Source organism: Lactuca sativa, chromosome 4, assembly GCF_002870075.4.
Source record: "Lactuca sativa cultivar Salinas chromosome 4, Lsat_Salinas_v11, whole genome shotgun sequence".
Lineage (NCBI taxonomy): Eukaryota > Viridiplantae > Streptophyta > Magnoliopsida > Asterales > Asteraceae > Lactuca > Lactuca sativa.
The window spans coordinates 117,322,432-117,339,377 of record NC_056626.2 but is presented as its reverse complement, the minus strand read 5'-3'; the positions used below and the strand labels follow the sequence as shown (position 1 = coordinate 117,339,377).

Genomic DNA, 16,946 nt, shown 5'->3' with positions numbered 1-16,946 from the left:
AGATTATTTATGAGTTTGATTGCTGCCTTTGTCAATTATATTTTCTTATGTTTCGATTTGCATGATTTACTTCCTGATTAATTTAATTATTAATATTCCACAGTCACTCATACTTTTGGAAGTAAGTAGTAAATTAAGAGTGTCATAAATTGGATTGTAGATTGTCTAAAGAGATTAGACATAGTAACTGTGTTGTTGCAATATTCATAAGTACTTAGAAAAATGGAGATTTTGAGTATTGGATAAAACAATATAAGCCATGTTCAGAGAATTACTTCATTGATTCTATCACGAGTAATTCTGAGACAATAATATCCTATATTCTTAAAATGGTGATATATGAGTTTTAATTTCCAATACGGTTGTACATTGGTATTGCAAAAATACATCAGTAACATGATATTATAAAACATCGTGTCATGTTTGATTTGGTGAGTAGAGGATACAAGAATATATGTCAAAGTTTATTCGTTCCTTTTACCCGAACGGGAAAGTGATATCTTTGGGACCTTCTGTGATTTGTTGTAGACTTATAGTGTTCGGCCGACCCAGGACTAAATTGATGTGTTCAATTAGTAAGTCTAATGAGGTCATGACAGATCAGGAAATTGGGAAACAAGATGTTGGACAAGAGATTGATTATAATCTATGTCGCATGTCCTTCCAATATGTTTTCCAACGAAGGAATATTTGATCACTTATCTTAGGAACGATGTCTGATTAGATCAGAGACTGGAGTTGCTTTGGGATGCACCCTTTCCTCTTTGATTTAGAGTTTATACTTGGAATTGTAGTTACAGACTTATCCAAGTGGGAGACTATTGGATTAGGTGTCTAAGTCAATAACTAAATTGGTATATACTTGAAATATTAGCAAAGTCCTTTTGGGTTGCCCTCAAAACTAGCAATTGAATCAGATGACTTTTAGAGAGAGAAAGACTGTTTTATTGATTTCTTACATGATTAATAAATACAAATAAACTAGATTAATTAGAAATATTATTATTTAATTAAGAACTAATCAGAAATTAATTAGAATTGATTTTGGGATTAATTTGATTAATTAAAGGTATAAGGACCAAAGTTGTAATTGTTCAATGGTTTAACAAAAGGGTTTCCAGAAACTTCCACAAGTGGTGGACGGTTTTGAAGTATATTCTAGGATTTCTAGAATATCCATTGAAGATAATTAGGAGATAGGATAATTATCTAATTTGAAATAATAATAATATTATATTCAAATTAGGGTTTCCAGGGTTTCCTAGTGCAGCTATAAATAGGGCCTTAACCATTCAAATTTTCGGCCACTCCTCCTCTTAAGAAAATATCCAAAAATCATCCCCTCTCCTCTATCCTCAAGTTTTCTTAGTTGTTAGGGCTTGGGTGTGAACTATCAAAGGCACAAGATTTTTGGTGCTTCGTTCCAAGAGCTTTAGAAAAAAGGTTTTTCATTGATTACTTACAAGTATAATAAAAAGGTTTGTTGTAGCACCTGGTTCCTGGTACGTAAATCTTATTTGAGTATTCTCTTCTTTTTAGCCTTGGACTCGGCGAGTCATAGGTCCGACTCGCCGAGTAGATACGGGACCCGGGACATGTTTAAGTTGGCGACTCGACGATTCCATATCCTGGACTCGGCGAGTCACCGCTGTTGGATGAAACCCTAAGTTTCAGGGGTTTGCACCCTATTTAAACCTCATGTCCGCCCCAAGCTACCCCCCATTCACCCCAGAGCTCCCAACCCTCGTTCCAAAGTTTATTTCCTTGAGAGTTTGAAGCATTCTTGTGTATTCTTGAAGGATTTGAGAAGGAAGTGGAGTAGATCCAGAGGAAGGGAAGGAAGCCAAGCATCTTAGTGCCCTCTCAGTGATTTCTTTGAGGTATAGCCCGTTTTCCCTCTGTTTTTATGCTTATTGCTCCATTAAGTCTTTCTTGAGCCCTTCCCTAAGCTATGAGCAATATAAGTCGTAATAAGTTGTTTGGCATTTAGATCTAGGCAAGATTGAGCTCCAAGAGCTCAGATCTGTTACCTTTATGGACCTATGTTGCTTGTTCACCCTAGATCTACCCTTTTGAGGCATTTTGAGCCCTAAATCCCTCATTGGTGAATATCCACACGTAAAGTTGGAAACTTTACGTGTCATTCATGTTCTAGGAACCCAGATTTGTGAATGGCATAGACTGGAATCGAGCAAACTCGCATATATAAAGATTGCATGGCTATGACTCAGCGAGTCGTTCATACGACTCGGCGAGTCTGCTCGTGAGTCTACGAGTTGTCCCCTTTTCGTTGTGTCGAGTGGATGTAGTGAGTCACAGGGTGTGACTCAGTGAGTTGGAAGCCAAACTCATCCATGGAGGAACTCGGCGAGTCCATGCCCTGACTCGGCGAGATCAAGGCAATCTCCTTAAATCAAGAACAGACTCGACGAGTTGTTCATACAACTCGGCGAGTCACAGCATAAAGTGTTCTTCGGAAGAAGATGAACTCGGCGAGTTGTTCATACAACTCGTCGAGTAGGATGATGGACTTGAACCTCAGTTTAGAAGAAGAACTCGTCGAGTCAGCGCCTAACTCGACGAGTAGAAATGGGACCCAGGTCAGTCGATTGGACAGGGACTCGGCGAGTTGGCAAGCCAACTCGGCGAGTCGGGTCAACTGAAAGTTGACTCTGACTTTGACTTATGTCATGATCAGGGGTAAAATGGTCATTTTACCCAATGGACAGTTAGCAGTGATTGATTGAGTATGTTGTGGGAATTGCAGCCGGAGGATTTCCGGAGCAGCAATAGGCAGTCAGTTCCCGATCAGATCAGCAGCTACATTGAGGTGAGTTACCTTCCAATAGCGGTGGGTCTACGGCCACAATGCCGGCGCACCAGTAGGAGTCGTATGTTAGATGATTGTCTTTGTGATATCATCTAGGTTTGCTACTACTTGATATGTTATATGCTAGCATGATATGTTATATGAGATAGAAGTAGAGATCGGTTGATAGGACCGAAGGGTAGTTCAGACACCCCAGAAATGTCTGACAGTACATGATGATATGTTTACATGCTGGCTTGTTATGTTGTATGCGATAGAGGTAGTAGGAGGGGACTAGTCCCCGAGGATCGGTTGTGAGGACCGATGGGTAGTCAGCACCCCAGAATGGCTTGACACGGGTAGTCAGCACCCCAGAATGGCTTGACACGGGTAGGACGGCATCCCAGAATGGCCGTACGGGTAGTCGGCACCCCAAAATGGCCGTACCGGGTAGTCAGGCACCCCAGAATAGCCTGGCAGTATGTTATGTTATGTGTTTGTATGGTATGTGGTACGATGGGGGAACTCACTAAGCTTCGTGCTTACGGTTTTTAGTTTTGGTTTCAGGTACCTCCTCAGCTAGGGGAAAGGAGCCAGCGCGGTAGCAGCATGTCACACACACACACTCTCTTATTTCCGTAGTTACGAGTTTATTCTGGGATTGATACTCTGATATTTTGATTTATCGAATGTTGTGGTTTTAGTTTGGTTTCCGATGTGAAGTGGCTCAACTAAACAATGTTTTAATTGTTAACGTTTTCTATGTAATGTTTTATAAACGAAATTTTAGGACGTGAATTTTTGGGTCGTTACAAGTTGATATCAGAGCCCTGGTTTGAGGGATTCAGACACACCTTCGGGGGTGTCTGAACTCAAATCAAGGGATTAAAAGATTCTCTAAAAGAAAATGTTTTCTAAAAATTGAGAAAAGAGTTTCGAGAAAGAACGTAGTGTGTGATGTGCGCGACCGGCCGAGCTCAAATAAGTATTCCCCAAAGTACCCATACGAGTTTATGTTATGTTTATCAGCTTTTGTAGAACAACATGCTAGAATAGGACTAAGGATCTAGGAGTGATGCCTTATGTGCCTGCTTTATGTGTTTCAGTTGTATGAGAATTGCATGCTAGTTATTGAGTAGACAGCAAGTAGGATAGCCTGATTAGGTTATGCCTGATAGTATGAGCTTAGCACTTTATGCTAGTACAGTTCCTGTAAGCAGATAGAGTTGATTGAGATTGTTACCCTTTTCTGAATGCTGCTTGCTTCGTGCTATATGGGACTCTGAATAATGGGAGTTAGCCATAAGGTGAATACGTCACGTCACATGTGATCAGGGTTGAATAATCTTAGAGTGCCGGATTTGATCCTACTGCGCAGCTCTTGTTTGAGTCCAACCGTTGTAGGGACGAGTCGGGTGCTCGAAGGATTATCTGAGCCTCGTCACATGTGATGGTATTCGGGTAATGCTTAATTGGCATTACAAGGAGGCCTGCAACAGCTGAGGACTGGATAGAGTAGAATCAGAGATTTCCCTAGGGCAAGCCTAGGATGAGTATAGCAGTGATCAGCAGTAGTGAAAGGGATCTGGTGGAGTCGAGGCATTCCTTGAAGAGGTACGGATAGATGTGGAAGGTAGTATGGGCCCGTACTACTGAAAGCAGAGGATCCGTACCCAAACCAAGGAAGGCCAAGATAAGACCATGGAACTTGTAAGTAGTAGTGATCCCTCAGGAAGTATCAGTATCACTAATAATTGTATTATGCATTGCAGAATGGTGGTACTTCGATCGAGGCTGGTAGATGGCAGTTCAGGAGAGGGGTCAGGTTCGGGATCAGGTTCCGAGCCGGTAGATGAGGGACTACACGAGTTCATCGCGTCAGAGATCACCAGAGGCATCCTTGAGTCGACCCCCATCATCTTCGGGTCGATCAAGGAAGGGATCATCGAGTTGATAGAGGATCGCCTTCGGGCATTCAGGAGTGATATGGCATCTAGCCAGTCGGGATCTCGCACACTGTCCTTCAAGGACTTCAGGGGCAGTGGTGCGCTGGATTTCCATGGGGTGAAAGACCCCATTGCTGCCAGGCGATGGATTGCAGACATCGAGTCTGCACAGTTGATTAGCTTCTGCCCCGAGGGGTCGAAGGTGAGGTATGCAGCAGGGTGTTTACGGGACCGAGCCCGGGATTGGTGGGAGTCAGTGGGTGAATCGTTGGGAGCCTCAGCTATCAAGGCTATGACTTGGTCAGATTTTGTGACCAGATTCAGGGCAGAGTTTGCGCCGGCTGTCGAGCTTCAGCAGCTGGCCAGGGAGTTTTTAGACATGAGGCAGACGACTGAGACCATGGCGGAGATCACCGCCAAGTTCTGGGAGAGGGCTTTGTTGGTGCCCCAGTATGCTGGTGACGAGGATATGAGGAGGACCCGTTATCATGATATGCTACGAGCTGACATCCGGGAGCATGTTAGCTTTTCGGCTTGCCCTACCTTGGACTCTATGATTGCCAGGGCAAGAGAGAGGGAGATAGATTTGGAGCACATCCAGAAACGGAAATCAGAGGAGGGACAGACAGGAGGGGCTTCGGGGAAGAAGCCCAAGGGATCAGATGGTAGGCCGAAAGGCCAGTCAGGACCGAGCCGCTACAGGAAATGCGGCAGGCCACACGAGGGGGCGTGCAGGTTGGGATCATCAGGCTGCTACAAGTGCGGCAAGTCTGGGCACATCAGCAGGGATTGCACTGCTCCGGCAGCAGTTATTCAGACATCAGAGTTGCTGTGTTTCCACTGCAACCAGAGGGGCCACAAGAAGGCCAATTGCCCTTAATTAACAGTTTCAGCGCCGATGAAGGCGCCAACTCCAGCGACCCTGCGGATCACGAATGGCCGGCAGGGCAAGGCAGAGGCTCCAATGGTGAGGAGCCGAGCATTTCAGTTGACTACCGAGGAGGCACGCGCCACACCCGATGTTGTGACGGGTATGATTCTTTCCCTCTCTTTTATTTTTATGATGTTATGATATTGATATGTGCTCCGTATATATATATATATATATATATATATATATATATATATATATATATATATATATATATATATATATATATATATATATGTTTTAGGATCGTTCCATGTGAACGGTATCCCAGTTCAGGTGTTATTCGATTCGGGTGCATCCCGATCATTTGTGTCCCTTGCGCTTAGCAAGAAGTTTCCTGAGTCTTCGGGTATGTTGGATTGCCCTCTGGAGGTAGAGATTGCTGATGATCGATCGGTGCGAGCATCGATGGTGTTTCGGGATTGCGTATTGCGTCTGTTCGAGGAGCGCTACTTAGTAGACCTCGTTCCCATTCCGTTGCATGGGAACAAGGTGATTATAGGCATGGATTGGTTGAGCCCTAATGGGGCGGTGATAGATTGTGCGCAGCAGCTAGTGCGGGTTAGGACCCCGGGCGGGGGAGAGTTAGTGATTCATGGTGTGAGGCCGCTGTGTGGACCCGCAATATGTTCAGTAGCGAGGGCGAGACGCTACCTTCAGCAGGGATGCGCAGGATATGTCGCGTACGTGATGGATACCCGGGAGGCGGGTAAGGCGACATTGAGCGAGGTTCCGGTGGTGCGAGATTTCGCAGATGTTTTCCCAGAGGAGCTTCCTGGGATACCTCCGGAGCGACAGGTGGAGTTCAAGATTGACCTCGTTCCTGGTGCGGCTCCGATAGCCAAGGCACCGTATCGGTTGGCTCCTCCCGAGATGCAGGAGTTGTCTACGCAGCTGTAGGAGCTGCTAGACAAGGGATTTATTCGCCCGAGTAGTTCACCCTGGGGAGCCCCAATCCTGTTTGTGAAGAAGAAGGATGGGTCGCACCGGATGTGCATAGACTATCGGGAGCTGAATAAGGTAATGGTGGAGAACCGTTACCCACTCCCGAGGATTGATGATCTCTTTGACTAGCTTCAGGGAGCGTCTTGGTTTTCCAAGATCAATTTGCGTTCGGGATACCATCAGATGAGGGCCAGGGAGGAGGATACGCAGAAGACCGCATTTCGAACGCGCTATGGCCACTATGAGTTCGTGGTGATGCCGTTTGGGCTCACCAATGCTCCTGCCGCGTTCATGGACCTCATGAACCGCGTGTGCAGACCGATGCTGGATCGGTCTGTGATAGTCTTTATTGATGACATCTTGGTTTACTCCAAGACTCAGGAGGAGCATGAGGAGCATCTGAGAGAGGTGTTGGAGACCCTGAGGAGGGAGAGCTTGTATGCCAAATTCTCCAAGTGCGAGTTTTGGTTGCGCGAGGTGCAATTTCTCCGACACCTCGTCAACCAGAATGGGATTCTGGTCGATCCGGCCAAGGTCGAGGCCGTGATGAGATGGGAGGTTCCGAAGTCTCCATCTGAGATTCGGAGTTTCCTGGGATTAGCAGGCTACTATCGGAGATTTATTCAGGATTTCTCCAAGATAGCCGTACCCCTGACGCGGCTGACGAAGAAAGTCGTGGTCTTTCGGTGGGGACCCGAGCAGCAGGCTGCATTTGAGACACTGAGACAGAGATTGTGCGAGGCGCAGATCTTAGCCCTGCCAAAGGGCATAGAGGATTTTGTGGTTTATTGTGACGCGTCCATTTCAGGGTTGGGCGCGGTACTGATGCAGAGGGGGCATGTCATTGCCTATGCTTCGAGGCAGCTCAAGCCTCACGAGGTGAACTACCCGACGCATGATTTGGAGTTGGGAGCGGTGGTTTTTGCCCTCAAGATTTGGCGACATTACCTCTACGGGGTTCGATGTACCATTTACACGGACCACAAGAGTTTGAGGTACCTCATGGATCAGCCGAATCTGAACATGAGGCATCGTCGGTGGTTGGACGTGGTGAAGGATTATGATTGCGAGATCCTTTACCACCCGGGGAAGGCCAACGTGGTGGCCGATGCGCTTAGCCGCAAGGCGGCGCCGATCAGGGACGTATGCATGAGGATGACCGTGGTGACTCCCCTGTTGGAGCGAATTCGGGAGGCTCAACAAGAGGCTATCAAGGAGGAGCATCGGAAGAGTGAGCGTGTGGTGGGTCAGGTTTCCTCCTTTGATTATGATAGTCGAGGACTATTGACACTACACCATAGGGTGTGGGTGCCATATCACGGAGGCGTGCGCCAGATTTTGATGGAGGAGGCGCACAAGTCCCGATTCTCTATTCATCCCGGGGCGACGAAGATGTATAGGGATCTTCGTCTAGATTATTGGTGCCCCTGCATGAAGCGGGATGTGGCATGGTACGTTGAGCGGTGCTTGACCTGCAGGAAGGTCAAGGCCGAACATTAGAGACCGCATGGAAAGATGCAGCCGTTGGATATTCCACTGTGGAAATGGGAAGATATCACGACGGATTTTATCACGAAGCTTCCCAGGACCGCGCGTGGAGTGGATTCGATTTGGGTCATCGTGGATCGATTGACCAAGAGTGCTCACTTTATCCCGATTCAGGAGAGCATATCGGCCGAGAAATTGGCCGACATCTATATCAGGGAGATCGTGGCGCGGCATGGGGTGCCAGTATCGGTTATCTCAGACAGGGATGTGCGTTTTACTTCCAGATTTTGGAAGAGATTTCATGACGAGTTGGGCACTCGTTTGCATTTTAGCACTGCCTTTCACCCGCAGACGGATGGTCAGAGCGAGCAGATCATCCAGACCTTGGAGGATATGTTGCAGGCGTGCGTGTTAGACTTCGGTGGTAGTTGGGATACCTATCTTCCCTTGGCTGAGTTATCCTACAACAACAGCTACCACGCGAGTATCGACCGCCCTCCTTTCGAGATGTTGTACGGACGGAGGTGCAGGACCCCGATATGCTGGGGAGAAGTTGGCCAGAGAGTCATGGGGAGCACCGAAGTGGTGCTCAATATGACCGAGAGGATCCAGCAGGTTCGGAGCAGGCTTCAGACTGCTCAGAGTCGATAGAAGAGTTGCGCCGACAAGCGTCGATCCGACTTGGAGTTCCAAGTAGGGGATATGGTTCTCCTGAAGGTGTCGCGTTGGAAGGGCGTCATCCGATTCAGGAAGCGGGGCAAGTTGGGCCCGAGGTTTATTAGGCCATTCAGGGTTGTAGCCCGGGTAGGCAAGGTGGCGTATAGACTGGATCTGACAGTCGAGCTCAGCCAGATCCACATCACTTTCCATGTTTCTCAGCTGCGAAAGTGCCTAGTGGACGATTCAGCGGTTGTGCCGTTAGAGGATATTCAGGTTGATGACAGCCTGAATTACATTGAGCGCCCAGTCGCAATCCTCGACAGGAAGTCGAAGGATTTGAGGAACAAGAAGGTGGAGCTAGTGAAGGTGCAATGGCAGCACCGCAAGGGTTCGGAATGGACTTGGGAGCCGGTGGATGAGTTGATGGAGCATTACCCCGAGCTGTTTCAGGATCGAGCAGCAGACTTCGAGGACGAAGTCTAAAATAAGTGGGGGAGATTTGTAGCACCTGGGTCCTGGTACGTAAATCTTATTTGGGTATTCTCTTCTTTTTAGCCTTGGACTCGGTGAGTCATAGGTCCGACTCGCCGAGTAGATACGGGACCCGAGACATGTTTAAGTTGGCGACTCGGCGAGTCCATATCCTGGACTCGGCGAGTCACCGCTGTTGGATGAAACCCTAAGTTTCAGGGGTTTGCACCCTATTTAAACCTCATGTCCGCCCCAAGCTACCCCCCATTCACCCCAGAGCTCCCAACCCTCGTTCCAAAGTTTATTTCCTTGAGAGTTTGAAGCATTCTTGTGTATTCTTGAAGGATTTGAGAAGGAAGTGGAGTAGATCCAGAGGAAGGGAAGGAAGCCAAGCATCTTAGTGCCCTCTCAGTGATTTCTTTGAGGTATAGCCCGTTTTCCCTCTGTTTTTATGCTTATTGCTCCATTAAGTCTTTCTTGAGTCCTTCCCTAAGCTATGTGCAATATAAGTCGTAATAAGTTGTTTGGCATTTAGATCTAGGCAAGATTGAGCTCCAAGAGCTCAGATCTGTTACCTTTATGGACCTATGTTGCTTGTTCACCCTAGATCTACCCTTTTGAGGCATTTTGAGCCCTAAATCCCTCATTGGTGAATATCCACACGTAAAGTTGGAAACTTTATGTGTCATTCATGTTCTAGGAACCCAGATCTGTGAATGGCATAGACTGGAATCGAGCAAAATCGCATATATAAAGATTGCATGGCTATGACTCAGCGAGTCGTTCATACGACTCGGCGAGTCTGCTCGTGAGTCTACGAGTTGTCCCCTTTTCGTTGTGTCGAGTGGATGTAGTGAGTCACGGGGTGTGACTCAGTGAGTTGGAAGCCAAACTCATCCATGGAGGAACTCGGCGAGTCCATGCCCTGACTCGGCGAGATCAAGGCAATCTCCTTAGATCAAGAACAGACTCGACGAGTTGTTCATACAACTCGGCGAGTCACAGCATAAGTGTTCTTCGGAAGAAGATGAACTCGGCGAGTTGTTCATACAACTCGTCGAGTAGGATGAAGGACTTGAACCTCAGTTTAGAAGAAGAACTCGTCGAGTCAGCGCCTAACTCGACGAGTAGAAACGGGACCCAGGTCAGTCGATTGGACAGGGACTCGGCGAGTTGGCAAGCCAACTCGGCGAGTCGGGTCAACTGAAAGTTGACTCTGACTTTGACTTATGTCATGATCAGGGGTAAAATGGTCATTTTACCCAATGGACAGTTAGCAGTGATTGATTGAGTATGTTCTGGGAATTGCAGCCGGAGGATTTCCGGAGCAGCAGTAGGCAGTCAGTTCCCGATCAGATCAGCAACTACTTTGAGGTGAGTTACCTTCCAGTAGCGGTGGGTCTACGGCCACAATGTCGGCCCACCAGTAGGAGTCGTATGTTAGATGATTGTCTTTGTGATATCATCTAGGTTTGCTACTACTTGATATGTTATATGCTAGCATGATATGTTATATGAGATAGAAGTAGAGATCAGTTGATAGGACCGAAGGGTAGTTCAGACACCCCAGAAATGTCTGACAGTACGTGATGATATGTTTACATGCTGGCTTGTTATGTTGTAGGCGATAGAGGTAGTAGGAGGGGACTAGTCCCCGAGGATCGGTTGTTAGGACCGATGGGTGGTCAGCACCCCAGAATGGCCGTACCGGGTAGTCAGGCACCCCAGGATAGCCTGGCAGTATGTTATGTTATGTGTTTGTATGGTATGTGGTACGATGGGGGAACTCACTAAGCTTCGTGCTTACGGTTTTCAGTTTTGGTTTCAGGTACCTCCTCAGCTAGGGGAAAGGAGCCGGCGCGGTAGCAGCATGTCACACACACACTCTCTTGTTTCCGCAGTTACGAGTTTATTCTGGGATTGATACTATGATATTTTGATTTATCGAATGTTGTGGTTTTAATTTTGTTTCCGATGTGAAGTGGCTCAACTAAACAATGTTTTAATTGTTAACGTTTTCTATGTAATGTTTTATAAACGAAATTTTTGGACGTGAATTTTTGGGTCGTTACATTTGTAAACCCTAACTCTCTTATGATTTTCGATAATCCAAGGGTTTCTATAGGGTTCTTTGATGTTCATAGATTATAAAATTCATTAGTGAAAATATAGATCAAATTAGGTTACATGTGAACTTAAGAGTTAAGTTATTCTTCGTCACATGAATTTTGTAACTTATAAAACCTATCACCAACATCCCTTGTATGGATTTAGAATACAAAAAGCTTGAAGACATGGAAATTTATTGTTTTTTGGATTAATTTCCCAATCCCTCATCACCGTTGCATAACATTACGAAAGGTTTGGATGAACCTTGAAGCCATATTCTTTGAAAATAAATAATATGCTACCGTTCAACTACAAAGTGAACTCTGAAATATAACTATGGGGACCTCTCGGTTCTCAATTACTGCACCATGATCAAGGCACTTGCTGATTTGTTTGAAGGACTCGAGGAAAAGTCAAAGAAAAACATGTGGTGATTCACACAATCAATGGAATTACGGGCAAACATGTGGTGACTGTCAACCCATTGTATCACCACCCCCTTGCATGCCCATCACACTTCTTCACCAGGCGCTTCCACATCAATTCGTGGGTGTGGCGGAAATTCGCACCATCATAATATCTGTCTGGGTAGTGACACCTTTAACTGCAGTAGCATTGTCGTCAGCAATCATATACAGCCGCTGGAACTCCTCCTACTAATTAGCTATTTGGTTGGGTTTATTTCCCACCACCAACACCCTCATAATTCCAATAGTGGGCCACTCCTTCATCCTATATAACTACTTCATAGGGGATCCATGCCAACATCAACATCACAACCAATCGTAGGGTAATCCCACTTCTCCCAGCAATGGACTCCATGGCATCGGGCCCACATCGGCCGAATTCCAGCTACAACCCAATCCATATGTGTATCATTAGTTCAACATAACTGATCAATATTAATGTAATCAAGAATTAAGTTTGATTACAGACCATGGGTAACACCAAAAATTTTTAAACAATTTTTTCGTTTTCAAACCAAATAATTCTCAATATCACATTCCAAAAACCACAATTGTCAAATTGTCAAAAACACAAATTCATAAATTGTTTGATAAAATCCAAGATCCTCAAAAATATAAACTCCATCTCGTGTGTACAATCAAGCTGGCGCCTTCCCGTGATCGTGAGAAGTACCTGAAACACATAACATAATAAGCATTAAGCTTAGTGAGTTTCCCAAAATACCACACATAACTCATCAGGCTCTCGTGGCTATATCTCAAATAAGACCCTCTAGTCAATGTGTCTCAGTGGAACCCTCCGGTCCCACAACTCAGGTGGACCCTCCGATCCGAACTCAGTAAAGCTCAGCATAATACAAAACATAAATCACAACTCGGGTGGACCCTCAAGGTAAGTATAGTTAAAAGACTCACCTAGTAAGTAAGCAAATAGACCTCGTACACGAATCACCGATCTAGCCTCCGTCTAACACATACGATAATTATCTCTAATTAACACTTAAATCACAACTCCAAATAAACCAAGTTATTTTCTCTCTCTAATCTCTTGGAATGGGTAAAAGACTATTCTACCCCTCCATAGTCTCCATAATCCCTGTCTTCACCAAACCCTAAAGTCAACAGAAGTCAACACTCGAGTTAACAGTCTATGTTGACCTGACTCGTTGAGTGCATCTATGTGACTCGTCGAGTCCCTAGTTCCTTCAGGAATATCGCGAGAACCCAACTTAACTCGTCGAGCTATCTCATCTACTCTTCGAGTTACTCATGTCCAGACTTGTCGAGAAAAACCCTAGCCGACTAGTCGAGTTAGCTCATCGACTCATCGAGTCCCTTCAGACCCTCTTCTCATTCAGACGATTTAAGGAGAGCTACAACCCCAAAGTCTAGATGTAGCCTCCCAAGGCTGAGATACCACGTAAAGTTGCCAACTTTACGTCCATGCATGGCACTTAGGGCTTGAAATGCCAAACAACTTCCATTTAGGGTCCTAAGCAATAGAACTCTCCTCTAGCTTGATAAAGCTTGGACCTTTGGGCTTAAGGGACCTCACAAGGTCCAGATCTGAAGTCTCAATCACTTGGCAAGCTCAAAATGCTCAAACTCTCAAGGGAAGATGGAAAAAGCCCTAAAAATTTCCTAGAAACGAGATCTAATCGAAATGATGAGCAAGGGGATGACTTTTACCTTCCAACTGAAGCTGAAGAGTGGATGAACATCGGATCCAATAGTCCATTCTTGTTCCTTGCTTTGATACTCTTTTCTTCTCTTCTAATAGTGCACTAAAATGCCCAACCCCGGTTAGGGTTTCACACAGGGGAGTGAGGTGGCTGGTGAGGCGGAAATGAGGCTTAAGGTCCCTTAAATATGACCCAACCCCGGAGACTTAGGGTTTCCTCTCACAGCGCCAACTCGTCGAGTTGGTCGTAAAACCCATGTGCCCAAATCCGTCTCTACTCGACGAGTTAGGGCGTCCAACTTGTCGAGTTGCTCAATCAACTCACAAAAAAATATATATAAATATTATACCTGGGAGTCGGGATGTTACACCATGTATGCATTGTCTCACTTGTTTCAATAATTACAACTCATGTTTTCATTATTTTACTAGTTTATAACTCGTGGGAACCACGGTTACAAAATAAATTAAATTTTCATAGTAAAATTCATAAATTATTTATCAATTACTTTAAACAAATCATTAATTATGAGATATACCAAATTTTTAAAGTTATTATAACTTAAAATTTAACATATAATTAGAAAAAATAAATTTGAATTTTGAAGTGTTACCTAATATATCTCTTTGACATGTGATATGATATTAATGAAGAGTTGTATTAGAGTGACACATGTCAAATGGAGATTAAAACTATTCATTTATTAGAATAGGAAGATTCCCTATACTCCGAGTGACTCTCTCATATGAGAGAGCATGGGTTCAAGTCTCAATGAAGACAGTGAAAACATTGATGGTTATTTAAAAGTGGTTACTTAGTTTGCCGTTTAAAAAACAAAAACAAAAAAAAATACAAACAAACCTGCCTTAGTTAATATTACAACAAGAATGACATTAAATTGTTTCTTTCATTTCATGATCTTGAGTTTGGTTTTGCTGAATTAATTTAAATATAATTCTCTGATAAAAGTCACAAGTGGCATTGCATAAAAATTTATATATCTACCCAATGCACCACCGATAACTTGAATAAATAACCTTTGGTTGATGCTAGAGTTGGGAGACATTCTAGCAAGAGGACACATTAGCTGCTCCCATTATCGAAGAAAAAGTCTTTCAGTAAAGGCCAAAGGGTAGATTCATGTGCCATATCCACAGCTCATTTCTCATAATTCTTTGTCCTACTACATTTTTTTAAGCTACATTTCTCATTAATTAGGAGACATTATCTAGGTTTTAATTAATTTTGTGAATTATAAAATAAAATGGCCTGACAATTACTGCACAAGTGATTACTGCTGAGACTAAGCACTGTATTTCTAACCATAGGTAGGGCATTCATATATTGCATCGCCTGTGAAGGAGCCATAGATGAAGCTCCTTCCACCACTTTAACATAAGTTACTTCACTCATACCATCCCTCACTCTTTTCGAATTCCCTTCACAACTTTCTTTCTTCAAGTGCCCACCCATGTGACCCAACCCTGTTTTCAGGATTTTCAATTGAAGAGAGCACATGACCCTACGATTTCACCCCAACCTTATCCTTCCTTAACTCCTATGACGCTCTGAATCTCCAATCAATACTTCCTTGAACACCATTATTCGACTGGAATTTCCGAATTCCTCCATGATGCCTAATTGATAAACCTCCTCTGGGACTATTTCCGCTGTTTGGCACTCCCTCCTTAGGCAATTAAAACTTCCAATAATCCCTCCCCACTTCTTATAATATGGAGTCCACACCATCACTGGTGAAATAAAGTTCAGTTCTTTCAAATACTCCATTGGACGACTGATCAGAAACAGCCTAACGGCCAATTAAACGTCGAATGTTTTTAACCGTTACATATCTTTCCACAAACCCGCCATATTTCAAGAAGATTAGTATATTGAAATGTTTTCATAATACGAAAATGAAACTTGATGCTTGATTGGAGATACCTCTAAGGGTACAAAAAGTTATTAAATGTTTATTGATCAACTCCAGTATGCTGTCTAATAATCTAAATGATACAAAAAGTAAATAGTTAGTTAATCACCTCAAAAATGTTGTTTTTCGTTTATAACTTTACACAAAAATTATTTCAATGCTTAATAAAACTATAATCAATAAAAATTTCTTTACATCATTACATTATGCACTGTTGACTTGTTGCTAACAGCTGAGGATATTTAGAATTGACACTCTAGTTTTGATCAAGTATCTGCAAAGGCATTCTAACAGGTCACAGATATCTAGGAGGCTAAATTCCATTTCTGCTAAGCCTACTTTTACATTCTGTACAACTGAGCTGTCTAATTTGGTTTTCGTGTAGATGATTACGGCATGTAATTCATCATCCACCTTCTTCAGTTCACTTTCTTCAAGAGTCTCAGAACAATGGACACGCTTGCTGCCTTTCATTTTGGAGACAAAAGACCAGCCTTTTGGCCTTGACTGTGTGCTTGATCCAAGAATAAAGTTCAACAAGGACTCAAACACTGCCAAAGTGTTTAATCTCATTTCTTCCAATATATTGATGTTCGAATCTGTTCTGTGGCTTTCCTTGACTGAAGAAGCCCATTGCTTCTGCAAACTTGACAATGTTTTAGAAACAACCTTCTTCACTTTTCTCCTGTGGGATAGATAGCCCTCGATTGAAGAAGTTAACCCGTGATTATTACCTCTTTTTCGGCGAATAACCGATTGGAGTTCTTTGGCACATTCCATGGATATGGACAAGGCATCCTTGGTGGTGCTACACAGATCCAAAAGCCCAACAAGTTCATCTAAAAACTTGTTCAGTAGTTCTTTGTAGCATCCTTGGGCTAAAGATTGTTTAGTGGATGGCAATATAAGGAATGGCTGAATAGATTCATACATATCATTCAGGCATTTAAGTTTATTGCCTATAAATGTTGATGAGGAACAAGATGTGGTGGCTTCTTGAGAATCTTGAAATCTGTAGAACTTATTGAATATGGATTGTTGGTCTGATGAAGAAGGTAAGCTTTTGGATCTGGCATGGTAATGTGGTTTAGTATTTGCAGAAATAATAGCCATGTATTTGTAAGATGTAGAAGATAGAGAATTTGATTTATTGTTTGTTGTCTTTCTTGTAGCTTGGTATATATATAGTTGGAGTTTTTGCGATCCATCATCATGTGATCCTGAATTAAGTTTGATTGACCACCTACTTCTATGTGTTGTCTCCCTTCTTTCTATATCAACAGCTCATTTTCAATATTCTATGTCCTACCACAATGTTCACATTCCTCAATATATATATTATGACACCAAACTTGCCTCTTTCAATGCAGGATCTGGGTTCTGATTTTTTGAATTAACTAATTTTACAAATACTCTGGCAGCATCTGGATTATTTTATCTATAAATATCGATGTATAGGCAACGCACGAGTGATACCATAAATAAATAAATTTGGTGAATGGTTG

General features: G+C 43.8%; 1 protein-coding gene across 1 annotated transcript; it reads right to left on the bottom strand.

The window, feature by feature from the left end:
- Window positions 1–15,596: 15,596 nt before the first annotated feature.
- On the bottom strand, window positions 15,597–16,607 carry LOC111899736 (uncharacterized). The gene has a single exon (XM_023895587.2). It carries the CDS (start codon window positions 16,552–16,554, stop codon window positions 15,667–15,669), a length of 888 nt encoding a protein of 295 aa, XP_023751355.1. The 5' UTR covers window positions 16,555–16,607; the 3' UTR covers window positions 15,597–15,666.
- Between the last annotated feature and the right edge of the window lie 339 nt (window positions 16,608–16,946).